At 39.9% G+C, this 13,801-nt stretch overlaps 1 protein-coding gene across 2 annotated transcripts in view; it reads right to left on the reverse strand.

Moving 5' to 3' along the window:
* iqsec3b (IQ motif and Sec7 domain ArfGEF 3b) overlaps positions 1 to 12,763 on the reverse strand; it is a 39,081-nt gene extending 26,318 nt beyond the window's left edge. For both annotated transcript variants that reach the window (XM_044124632.1, XM_044124633.1), the window contains exons 1-2: positions 12,034 to 12,763; positions 3,508 to 3,582 (exon numbers count right to left, since the gene is read on the reverse strand). In XM_044124632.1, coding sequence (XP_043980567.1) covers positions 3,508 to 3,582; positions 12,034 to 12,557 — 599 coding nt within the window. In that variant the 5' untranslated portion in view covers positions 12,558 to 12,763. The remainder of the gene's footprint in view (positions 1 to 3,507; positions 3,583 to 12,033) is intronic.
* Between the last annotated feature and the right edge of the window lie 1,038 nt (positions 12,764 to 13,801).

The raw sequence follows: 13,801 nt of genomic DNA on the forward strand, positions 1-13,801 counted from the left end.
TGTGGAGCCATTCTAAAATGTTACTATTACTTCGAATGAGAAGAGATATGCTAGCATAATTAGAAGGTTACACTTAAAATTTGCTGGATAGATAATTTTGGACTCAACTATATATTATCCAGTCAAAGTGCAAACAAAAACCCCCTTGAAAACTTGTGACAAGACAATAAAATAGATGCTAATAAACACGCTCAATCCAATCTGACTAAACTTTTGTTATTTTGGAAAGGAGAAAGAAGCACCAAAAGATTTGCACTTGTAGTTTAAGCAGAAGGTCATTTCACCAAGTACAAACTCAGCGAGGCACACCAAACTTTTCAGATTTATATTTATAAAATTAAAAAGACAATATGTATCCTTTTTCTTCACTGCACAATAAAGCTTGATCTATCACAAAAGAAAGCCCTGAAAATACATTGAGATTGTTGCTTGTGACTTAACAAAATCTATATGGTTTGTATGACTGCTCATCTCAATAGTAAAAAGAATAAGCTGAACACCATCACAAAAATCTCATCAGAGTTTAAATTTAGCTTCAGAACCCAGCAGTGTTGAGGGTGGAGTAGGCTGCTCCCTGAGGTCAGCCATTTTTAATCCCAGACACAGATGGTACAGCATTCTTTTACATGGTAGCATTATCGAAATTCCGCAAAAAGTCATGTAGGGCTTAAGTAATTTGCCAGCATAACACAGCAAACACCCTTATTCTCTTAGGCCTTCCAGTAATCCAGATATTCTCACACATAAGGATTCCCTTCATCTTTGCAAACTTCTTTCCACATAGAAATGGGATGAAAAACTAACTTTCAGCACAAAACAATTCTGGAATGGACAGATTTATGATCATACCCTGAAGGCTTTAGGATTGTATGCACTCACAAGTGAGTGTGATGTTTGTGGAATCTCCGTGCTGGCTGGATACTGCTTACTCCGATCATTTTTACACGAACAGAACCAAACAACAGGGGAGAATTAAAAGCCAGCTCATGCTTAAATAATGAGTCCATCACTTAAGTTCCTCTTTGTTTCCTCTGATTGCTGTGAAATGAAGTATACTGCAGCGTCTCTCACTAAAAGTTGGAGACAGGGCCAGAGAGGCTAGGTTGGCTGTATCCTCTGAGATAGAGTCAGCAAAAAGAGCCAGAATGAGGAGAGCAGAAAGTTAGATAACTATAAAGTCGGAAACAGTAAGATAGTTACAGGCTGGCTATTGGTGTGTGCATGCTGGAGGCTGTCTCTATCAAAAAGTCTATTAAAACACTGCCATGCTCCAGCGCTGCATCAGAATACATTAAAGTACATTAGAATACATTAGAGGGTTTTAAAGCAAGACCTGAGCTATTAATGCATCTGGCCAGGCAAGAGTCTCAGCGATGATAGGGGCACTGTGTGCACTTTCTCCTTCAAAGCATATGCAGCAACAAACACAGAGAGTTCACATGCCAGCACAGGCGTCATCAGGGGGCGAGATAGAAAAGCCTTTGTCAAATTGTATCGTTTAAAGCCCTGCACACCCAGGGAGGGATGCACACCCACACACTTAAAGGTTGGAAGAGCGAAGGGTATGGCAGGTTAGGCTAGAGACGGATTTCATGGCATCTCTTGGGAGGTGAGTGTGTACTGATGGATTTAGAGTGTGTAGCAACTGTAGAGGCGGTGAAGGATTGCAACCAACACACAGCGTTCATGTGATGATGATGAGAGGGGTGATAATAAAGAGCTGCATTGGCATTAGAGATCCACACCAGTCTCATCTCAGCTGGGCGCCCGCTGCCTCTGTCATTTGCCCATCCAATCAGGACCATGTGAGTGTAGGAGTTAAGTCGTTAGATCTTCACAGGAAATAGAGGGATTCCAGATAGATAGACAGATGGCGAGATTGAGAAAAGAAATGCATTTAATGGGGTGGGGTGAGGTGGAAATAATTGTGATGCAATGATTGCACAAAATGTGGTCTTCCAGAAAGCAGGCAAAAAATAAAAAATAAAAACAAGCAAGAGAGAATAAGCAATTGTAGATTCCTCTACGTATGAAGATGAAGCAAAGCAAAGGGGTATAAAGAAGACAGGCGCTCATTCAAGACTTTAAATGAAAGTTTACACATTCACACTCTCCATGCATAGCCCACTCAGAAACATGCTGTTAAAATGGCTACTGTAGATTCTCCAGTTACTATGGCAGAGATAAGTGTTGCATCACTTCAGGGTTGTCATGGTTGCTTTGATAGTGGCAATATCATTATATACATGATACCACCTCCTCTTCTGTTGTCTTTTTGTGAGTTGCAGATGGTGGAGTTATAAGTTTGCTACACATTTAGCCATGTAGCTATACCTCTTAACCTTAAATTTACACCACATTGCACTGATATACAGACCAGTTCAGCACTACACACTTCCCATCTGGCATGATTAAAAGTTTTAAGTGTTGATGTGACTCAATTACTCAGATGTGTAAATTTTCAGAGCTGGATGTTGTTAAGAAGGTTCATTGAAAGTACTAGGCAGACTTTTCTGCAGAATCACTCAGACTCTCTTCGGACACAGTTTATCATCTGTAGATCTACATTTTAAAAATCTTGTGTCTACTTTTATGCTATTTTGTTGGCAATAATGCAAGAGAAACTGACTTTTATTGTGCTTATGCCCCCCCCCCCCCCTTTTTCATTGCATACTTTGAATAAACATTTGTCTGTAAGTGTGAATGCATCGTGGATTTCAGAAAAAAACTGACAGCATGCACATTGATGTGGTTTGTGAAAAGGACGAAGCCTGACTGGAATGCCCAGATGTTATTTTCAAAGAACTTCAGCAATCATTTTAAATCAAGTTCCTATTAAAACCATATGGTCTTGTCAATCTATTCCATAAAAATGAGTTTCAAATCCTAACAATATTTTCTGAAGTCATTGCATAAGCCGCTACTTCCACCAAAAATAATCCCAAGCAGATTTGTACGGGCACAATCCTGTCAGTTAGCTCCAGCATGCATGAACCTGCGGTATAGCCCATGCTATTACTATGAACTGAGTTAAGTCCACAGAGAAAATGTAAGAAAGAGAGCAGTTTGTTTAGATAAGCAAAAGCAGTTTGAATTCAGACAGCATGAGGTGCCAATGCACTGGCAAATCACGTAACAATTTAAAGTGATGCAACGTGAATATAGCACTAAAGTGGCGAATACATATAAAAACATACATGAAGGAAAATTTGACATATGATCAAAAACTAAAGCTCTGTACACATCTTCATCACCCATGCCAATAACCATCATGGCTTCGTAGCCATAAGAGTCAAACTCTAGCTCAGGCACATGAAAATAAAAAAACCTTCAACTCATGCAACTTAAGTGTTTCAAAATCAATGTTCAAATACTTTAAAAATAGTGCATCTGCTGCAATGCTTAAAAATGTCAGGTGGTTAGCTACAATCTTGTGCCTTTTGTGATGTCATTAACCCAACTACGCACAACAGAGAATTAGCAATTGTCCTCCTGAGCTGATCTCACCTTGATGATCCCGAGGTATCGGTTTCCGGATGTTCAGGGGCGGGGCAGCAAAATTGATGCAGCACGGTCTCACTCCTGCAGAAGGACGGAGGAAAAAAGCAGAGGTCAGCAAAGGAGAAAGAAAAGGAGGAAGGAAAGTATGCAGAGCTGAAAGGACAACTTGTCATTCTGTCTGCTGATAATGTATGTTCAATATTCCTTTTTAGTACACAAGATGATCACTTTAAACAAACACAAGAAAGATCCTAGAGAGTCTCCCTTTTTGCTGTTTAGATTATTATATCATTACATTTTACAGTCATTGACTGATCCCAGGGCAAATACTCTATGTAGGTCAAATCAAGGCTGAGAAAGCTTAGAACGGGTGTATTTATATGTTTGTGTGTATGTGTCAGATCAGCTGCGATTTAGCAGAAATCCCTGAACCCAATCTGGAAAGATGCTTGCTCCAGCTCTGCTTCCAACTTCCTCCTCTTCTACTGGCCTTTCTCATTTGTCTCTCATACATTTTACATTCACATTCATATTTTAGACATTATGCTGGAGCTCTTATCTGGAACAAGAAAAAAGAATGCATTCTTAAGCAGCTGTATGGATTGCCTTCCTTTAAATTCAAGATGCCCTATAGTTTCCATCTCTACAGACATAAAAATGACAATGAGGATCAGCATTTATGGATTTTTTAGAGGTATTATCTGGGCATCAAGACCATAAGGAGCTTCTTCATTGTGCTGAATAAATGCGGTGAAGGGACATTGTTCACTATGCTACAGTTGATTTCATGACCTAGGTTCAGATTAAAGCTCATGACACAAAGTCATAGTGACAGGCAGTCAGAGTCGGCGCAAAACCAGGAGTGACAGTCTGGGCTATAAAAAGCCACCTTTTCACAGCAACTTCTACAGACTTAAAGGGACCCTGATTTTTCCCTAAAAATCTCACTCTGTTCACACTCTGATTCTGTGATCAGCTACCTGATGCAAGATCAATAGAACACACATGTGCTTTTATAAACTTTAAACATTATTTCTGGATTCATTTTGCAATTTTCTTTAATCATGTCCCTTATGTTATTATTGAACATGGGAATAATAACATTGTCTGAGAGCTTACAGAAAACCTCATGTTCTGGTTTTCACACAGTTGGTTGTACATGTCGTAGTGATCCTTGGTTGCAAACATCCATGAACCTAACTTACTACATGTTAGTTATTAAATCTGAGGAACAGTTTTTCAATTGTGGTCTATCCAACACAAAAGCTTCTTAGTTAGTCCTCATTTCAAACATTCAGAACACAAAGTTGTTGTCAATGAGATTTTTTATGTCAAATTGGGGAATCAAAGGAAGGAGAATCAATGCAGCTACTCTTTTGGATGTTATTTCCTAGGTTAGGCTAAATAACAGTGTAAATTGTCATAGCAATAGCAATTTTTTACATTTTGTTATTTTACAATGAAAAACTTCAATGTAGCTTTTTTTACCTAAAAAATTGTGGATAATAGGGGAATAAAATGACAGTTTTTCTGACAAATTAGGTCTGAACAGGGTATCTTATATTTGCATTCAGTCACCTTTTCCCTGATGCCTCTAAAAATAAACCAGTTCATCTTCAAAAGTCACCCAAGTCAGACCACCTGTATAAAACAATTTGTCTGCATAAATGCTGTTGTCCTCTGAAGGCCTCAGAAATTTATAGGAGATTTATTAGAGAACAACCAGCAACATGAAGACCAAAGGACAGACTGGCATAAAGTTGTGGAGATGTTTAAAGTGTTAAGTTGTAAAACAATATCACGTTAGGAGTAATCTTAGGGGGAACTGTTCAGACTAAAAATTCAAACAGAATGGCACTGCAAACCGCCTAAGTAAACTGGACAAGAGGATTAATCAGAGAGTAGATGTAGATATAAATATAGACACAGATATAGAAATTCATAATTCAGTTGAGAAAATCTGCCAACCGGGCAATTTGTAACAAATGTGGCCTTAATGGGGGAGAGGCAAAGAGATGCAACATATTAACTTCAAAAACTATTTTTGCTGCTAAATTATTGGATGAATGGACATGTAAGCTCTACAACAAAGATATTTGCTATAATCTGTTTTTTAGGTTACTCATCCAAATTGGGGCAAAGTGCTATCATACACATTCAGCTTTCAAGTGTTTTAGCAACCTCTCGTCCTTCATGTAACTTTCTTGAAAACATACTGGTTTAGAAATGTGAACTGGGGAGTCGCTGTGGAGCAGGAGTAAAGCACAACCCACATGGAGGTCTTGATCCTCGATTCGGACATCAAAGGTTCAAGTCCCACCCAGAAGACCTTTGCTGAATGTCTTCCGCCTCTTTCGCTATCTACTTTCCTGTCTAACCATGCTCAAATAAAGGCTGCCTGAGCCAAAAAAAAAAAAAAAACTTTAAAAGAAATGTGAACTGAGGACACTGACAGTACTGTTGGGGGCATCTGTGCTTGTTGCAACATGTTTTGCATTGAGATGGTATTTTAGGCTTGAATAGCTTCACTGATAGACCAACTCCTTTTTGCACAATCTAAACAGAAAACTCTTTACCAGCATCCCATCAGATTATTTTTTGAAGGTTCCATCCAGCATTTTTATATGCAATAAAAATGTGATTCACTGTGTAATCCTTTTAATGGGTTAATATCTATGCAATTAATTAATATAAATGCATTGAAGTCCTTGGCCTAGTTATTAGATGTGCAATAATGGGAGAGACACACTTAAAGGTTTCCAGTTTAACTGGAGTGAAAAAAGGTTTACAAATTATTTACTGAGGGGGCCTGAATACGTGTGCAAATTTTACATTTTTTATTTGTAAGAACATCTATAAATTGTTTCATGTTCGTACCTCTTCACATTGTCCCCTACACCAGCTTGTCTATCACATAAATAAAACATTAACACTGTGAAGTTTGTGGTTGTATTGTGATAGAATGTGGAAAGGTTCAGGCGATATGAATAATTTTGCAAGGCTCTGTAGGTTTGCTTTTTTCCATTGACCAGATTGTGCAAAAACATTTCTAGTGCATTAAAATTTTGTAGCCAAGCTGGACAACAGGACCAAGTCGAAGACTGAACACTTTTACTTTCACACAAAGCAGATCTGAAAGCTAATGAACTCCATACTCAGCCAATCCCTGCCAAGGGCAATATTTTACAACAAATTCCTCTTTTTTTTTAACTGCTCACAAACAAATCAAATCAGCAAATGTAGTAATCATTGGAGAGGTGATGATGTGTTAAGAATAAAGTTGCAATATCTAACCTAAAAGAAGCTGTAACATTAGTGACTGATGGGGAGATATGTTCCTCACAGTTTGACAATGCGGGGAAAAATAGATTCTTTCTCTTTAAAGTGCAATTTTGACAGCTGTCTTCACATGTTGCAGTGTGACGCTTTTGTGTAAAGACACTTAAAAAAGAACAGGCCTTGTACTGTATATTTGGAAGTTCTTTTGAAGCCAAGACTTTCATCTAAAAAGATCCAAACCTTCTGCACCCCTGTGGTATATGGGTTTTATTTTTAAACCTTTTAAGGGGTGCCAAAATGTCAGTGTGTTAGTTCAAATTTAAATAAAGGACTGAGCTCTGTGTTGCTGCACATAGAAACAGTCAAAAGAATTTTCTTGAACTACTGCATGCTTGCTTTGTTTCTTGTGGATGTTTCTTTGTTGCAAAGAGCTATTAAATCTGAGGTGCAAGTTTGCTCAGCTTATTTGGAAAGAGATGTGTCAAAGTGCATGAGAGCCAGAGCTGCAGTTTAGCTTGTGCATATCTAGTTTTATTTTTCCACAGGTATTCTGGGTTTTGCTCTTCTCTTACTTCTTCAACAGAAACAGGGTACATTAAGTTAATGAGGTTTGCATATTTTATTCTTTCCTTCATTTGTGCACCTAGTCTCACTTTTGCTCTATGAGGTGGAAACTCACAAGAGACCTTATGATTACTTATTATCTCCACCCCTGCAGACACAGGGTACTTATGCCAGATATACCGCAATAATGCTGCAGGTGGCAAAAAATAAATGCTCATTTACCTCCTTGAACGTTCTTCCTATGAAAACACAATGTAGCCAAGAAATCCACAAAGCTTCCTAAGACAACACTCCGTACCATAAGAATGTCACCAATATGCTAATTGGTGTAAAAATACAAATGAGTGAAGAATTGTTAATGTGAAAAAACAAATTACCACCTAGAGCTAAGCAAATAAAAAAGATGCTCCAAAGATTTATTCAAATTATTTTTTATGCTTTGTCGCATCTATACAGATTTAAGAGATAAATCTAATTTTATGTGCTTTAAAAACTGCTGCTGGGCAGCGTTTCTTACCTTAGCATGAAATCAATCTAGCTTTTTTGTCCCCGTTTAATAAGATTTATTACAGGTTTGTTCTACAACGCTTTGCAAAATTGTCCATATGAATTCTAATGGATTTTTTTATGTGACAGATTAAGCCAAGCCATTCATTCTAGCTCTGGCTGTATGGTTAGTCATTTTTCAATTGGCATTTGATACTCCACCCTCAAAAATGATAAGTTCATTGCTCTCTAAAGAAAAACCCCAACATCCCAAGGACATGACATTGCCACCCCCATGTTTCACAGTGGGGCTGATTTGGTCAGTACAATGCGTAATATCAGTTTTCTGCCAAGAGTTATACTTTTAATCAAAATGGTTTCATGCTCTTTTCATCTGACCAGACCACATTATCCTGCATGTTTGTTGTGTCTCCTACATTGATTGTGTCCATCATTTTAAGGCTTTATTCCATTGGGACCAGCTCATCTGGAGCGCACAACTGTAGCTGACCTGTTAATCTGAGTTGTGGATCTTTGCAGCTCTATAGTTTAGGTGGATCGCCATGTCTTGGTAGGTTTGCAACCATGCCATACATTTTCCATGGTCTGATAACTGATTAAAATGGACTAAAATGTCGAAAGCTTTGGGGATTGTTTGGTAACCCAATTCTATTCCATACATACCTTCATAAATTCATCCTGGCTCAGTCTGGTTTTACACACGACTGAAATAATTATAAATATTTCTTTTGGGGTCTGGATCATTATATAAGGGGTGTGAAAGATTTTGCAAGACACATGAAATAGATATGTCACATATGTCTTTTCAACAAATTCTTAGTAGTAAACTAAAAGGTCCTGTTACGCTGTACTTTTGTAACATGTTTGAATATAAAATTAGAGAGTAAAAAAAAAACAACTGAAGTCCAGAAGTCAGCTTTTGCTGTTCTGAAGACGCTAAGCTGAACATAAGAAAAAACACACACTTTCACCGGCTCCATCTGTCTGTATGAGAAACACAGACACATACACACGCCTATGCACATTCAACTCGAATGCTTACAAAAAGACCAGGTGAATATTTTAACACTACATGCATCCTGCTGTTAGCCCACGTCATCTCCCTCTCAGAGCCCTGTCCTCTCTGCTTCATCACTCTCCTGCGTTGCTTTGTTGCCAAGCTTTTACCAGCAAGGGTCAAGGAGAGAGAGCAGGGAAAGTTAAAGAAAAAGAGTAGTGTTGCAAAAAGACTAACTCTATTTGGACTGGGAAAAAAAAGCTCATGTGCCCTTTTCGCTGTGCCACAGGCTGCCACAGCACTACCAGAGCCTACATTGTCCACACTGCTTGTTTGTTGGTATTGCAGTCAGAGGAGACAGATGCCCCACACGTACCCTTTTGAAAAATTTCACTTCTCTGGGGCTTGGTCTCCCGTGGTACCTGTCTCACTCCCTGTGTAGTCAACTGCCCCCAAACCCCCCCTTCACTCATTCTTAATTCATCCATCTCTCTCTTAAGGAGAGATGGATGAATGGATCAGTTGCTTCCTGATGTGCTGGTCCAGCCTAGCATCACCCTCAAGCTTCCTCTTGTAGACACCTCCAAGGGATCCATCAAAGACAACGACTGAGCATGCATCTCTTCTTCTCTTTCTCTCTTTCAATCTCTCTGCTTTTTTTCCCTCCTGAGAATGGCTGATTACTGTTCGCTCCATGGGCTAAGTGGGGCACATAGAAGGCTCAGCTGGAAAGAGACAGAGAGAGAGAAAAAAGAGTGATAGAGAGAAGGAAACAGACCAAGCGGAGGAGAGCGTCTCCTCTCCTTTCCTCAACCTCACGTGCGCTGACAACACTGACAAAGATGCAAAGCGCGCTCACTGCCAAGCCTGAACGCTGCTCACCACTCTGCATGTCATCCTTTAGTAACGCTGCAAAACACTACAATCTATAAAGACAGAAAATACCAAATAAATAGATACAGTAAGATGTGAGAGGCATGCTCCTACATAGGGTTGTGCATGAAAGCTCACTGACACATACAGGAGTTGCAAGAGGAACATGCTGAGACAAACTGACAACAGGAATAACAGATCTGATCCTCAGTCATCTGCAGGCAGAATACAGCTGGCAAGGACGCCAAGGTGAAAGGAACGCCACTGCCTCCATCCCTGCCCCTTACCTGATGGCGTACACTAAAGAAAAGGTCAAAAAATTATTCCAATTTACAGAATGTGGGGTTAGACTCAGGCTTGGCCATTGTTCTTATCTTTGTACTGGAAAATCTGGACTCGGTAGTGGTTCTTGTACAAATGCTGAGCCCCTCTTTCTGCCACCCACAAGCTAAAACTACCTGAGATTCTGCATGGGGAATGGGTGATAAATTCAATGCAGCCTTGCAGAAAGCACATAATATTGTCTCCCTGTTCTGCTGCACTTTACATGCATAAAAGATATAGAAAACGTCTAATTGGTAACTTGATTTGTCTGCTTTAGATGAATGTAACACTGAGCTCTTCTGCAACACACAATCAAAGTGAGTCTGACATGAAACAAAGGATGAATATATGGGAAAAAAATATCTCCTGGCCACAATTGGGTATGGTGGAGAAGAAATAATTTACGGGCTTGTCTCATTTCAAAAGACGCAGGGAACCCAGCCTCTGAAAGATAACATGATCACATTCAAATTCTGGTAGTTTCACTATAGAAAAGCTTGTGGCCTTTTGCAAAAAACAGGTTATCATGGAACAGTCCATAACATGTTATCAAATCAAAGAAGAAATGGTTTGTTGGAAATAAAGTTAGCTATGATCTGTCCACAAACTTAATTTTTAAAGAAAACATCTGGGGTGAGCTGTAGAGAAGGAAGTAAGAAAGAGGAAATAGGTTTGTGGATGACCTAGAGTGATTGTGCAAGGAGGAAAGGTTAAAGATCATCCTCTCTCTCTCTCTCTAAACATCTAACTATGTGTTCTTTTGCCTACTTAGAGGGAGCTATAAAAGTAGTAGGGGTGCCAATAATTATCGTACTAGAAGTCTTGTACTTGGTGTGTTTTTTGCACTAGTTGATATTAAAGGTTGAATATTTCTAACATTTTGGTTCTACTCTGTTGTAGAGGAGCCCCATGCTGCTGCTAAAATTATGCATTTAATGATAGAGCTTGTTGCACATCTTTGCCAGAAGCAGCAAAAAAAATGTTCTTGTCTGTATAAGTTTGATTATCATCAAAAGATCTGCCACTTAGTGTTTTTTGACATAATGCAGTCCTGACTCCAATTCCAGAAACCACTGCTGAACAATACACAACTCATGGTGCAGGCATGGATTACAGAGAATTAGAACAATTTGAGAGGTGTAGTAGTGAACAAGCACATAAAAATGTTAACTGCTTTCTAAAGCTTGTCCCCTCACACAAAACAACTGACAGGATTTTGGTTTCCCTCAGTGGGGATCTTGTCCCACAGAGACCAATCAGGGTCCCCTCTGAGGGGAGACCAGCAGTAAAAGAGAGCATAAAAATATGGTTTTATCTCATTAGATGATGCTCTGGTGCCAGGCAAGATGGGGTTGTGTGTGTGTATTGATGAGAACATGTGTCTCAGCAACATCAGAGTACCCCCCAAGATCCCGTGAGAGTTCCCAGATCCCGTGATGTAATTAATGTAGAGGCAGCAATACCGTGGACAGTGGTGACTGGAGGTGTCTCATCACCCTGCGCTCCTGTCTCAAACTGACAGTGACTACTCGTTTGGCAAAGACACACATACACACACAGAGAGGTGCTGGCATTGCACATGAACATGCACGCGCGCACGCGTAAAAGCCTACAGCTGTTTGTTATGTAATGATTCAGTGATCGTGATCCAGTTTCTCATTTAAATAATCCACATATTTCCTCTTCGTGGTGCAGTCCTTGATTGACACACAGCCGAGAAACGGAAACCTCCATTAATTAAACGCCTCTCAATTCGGTGTGCACGTGCATGCACGCACGCACGCTCCTGGTAGCATAGTTTAAAGCGGATGCCGCACACACAAATTGCTCCATGCAAAAAAAAAAAAAAAAAAAAAAACATTCTCTTTGGAGAACTCAAGAAAGCAGGCGGTTTAAAGTTTAAATACCTGAATTTGAGCCTGTTGCTAAACACCTGATCCCTGCTGAAACAGTCGCGACACACGCAAACAACCATGTTGTTTACTTACTCGGATTGCTTTGCCAGGGTCAGGGATCGACAAAGAGTTGTTGGGGTCATCGGAACCAAAGATTTGCAACTGGGGCAACTTCCACCGTTTTCCGACTCACTCTCAATGGGGGAAATCGTAGAGGGATCCGCTGGGACCAACTGCATGTCCCCCGGGTCCATAGGTTGGGCAGGCGGGGGCTGGACGCCCGGCGACACTTCAACCTGCGCTGGTGTTGCCGCATGTTCTGGCAGAGACCCCGTCGTAGTCTTGAGCTGGGGATCCTGCGGGTGGTGGTGATGGTGAAGGCAACTGGCGTCCGGGAGAGTATGATGGGGATGATGGTGAAGGTAAGGGAGCTGCTGTTGTACCCTGACGTCCCGCAGGTGCCTGTTCTCGCCGATGAGCTCGTCCACCCGCCTGTCCAGCTCCTCTATCCGTGCGCGCTGGGTCTGGATGAGACTCTGCTGGTTCTGCACGATCGTGGTGAGCTCCCGGAGGTACAGAATCGCCTGCACCGGGTTTTCTAGCAAGCTGGAGCTCATAATATCCGAGATAAGTGGAAGGAAGAGAGAGACAAAAAAAAGCTGGACTGACAGAAGGAGGGACACAGGAGATGGAGATATTCTTCTGTGCGGATGAGACTGTGTGAATGCCCTTCCGCTCTTCCCCTGGTTCTGCTCGGTTGTAGATGTAGCTGTACCGACCGAGCCAGTCTCCTCTTCTCCGGTCGTTTCCCTCCCTCCCTCACTCCGACTCACTCCTATGCGCTGAGTGGTGCTGATGAGAGGAGCCAGATCCAGATGTGACAGGAGGGAGGGGTGGCGCTTGGAGGCGGATGCGTCATTACGCACGAAGACATGAGAGCAATCCAGAGCAAGGACGCACCCTGTAGGTACAAGAAGTTCCTGCTGACAAGTTAAAAAAATATATAATATAATATAATATAATATAATATAATATAATATAATATAATATAATATAATATAATATAATATAATATAATATAATATAATATAACATTTTTCCACTGTAACAACAGAAACGTTAGCTATATCTTTCATTTAAATAAATGGATAAATGAGTACTCTATTCAATTAATTATTGACTATATCGTAACAGTCTAAACACATAAATTAGCTATTCATATGGTAATTGTTTATATTGTGACAAACAACACATAATATAGTTGTTTTGCTTGTTTGTTTGTTTGTTTGTTGGTTTTTTCAATGGGAATTTTAGTAAATACACTGAGCACTGGAAAAATGGTAGTGCTTAAACTTATCTGGGCCAATTTGGTCAACAGTTATTACCCAGTGTTTTTTCTACCACAGTAAAAATAAGTAATTAAATCACCTTAAGAATGTGTGGGCTACATCCATGTACTCTGTCTTCCTCTAAAAATATGCATGTTAGGTCATTTGGTCACTCTGCTGTCCTGTGATAGACTGGTGAGTGTACAGGATACTCCATTTCTCAATGGCATTTTGCGCTTGATATCATGGTTGATTTGGTTTAATCTAAAATACTTACAAAAAGAGAAAATACGAACACAGAAATTAACTCCGAAGTCTTGTCAAACAGTGCGGTCATACTAGCTTTAGCTGTGACCATTTTATGAGCAAGAAATCACAGTATTTTGGTCTTCAAATGAAATGTAAAAATTAATTAGCCTACTTTCAAATGTTAAGATTTTTTGTTATTCATCAAGCTAAATATGTGACACACTTGTTTTTACCTTCGGGTTGAAGAGAAATGTTTGTTTTTTTTGTTTGTTTTTTTTTTTAAG

Source organism: Gambusia affinis, linkage group LG08 (genome assembly GCF_019740435.1).
Source record: "Gambusia affinis linkage group LG08, SWU_Gaff_1.0, whole genome shotgun sequence".
Lineage (NCBI taxonomy): Eukaryota > Metazoa > Chordata > Actinopteri > Cyprinodontiformes > Poeciliidae > Gambusia > Gambusia affinis.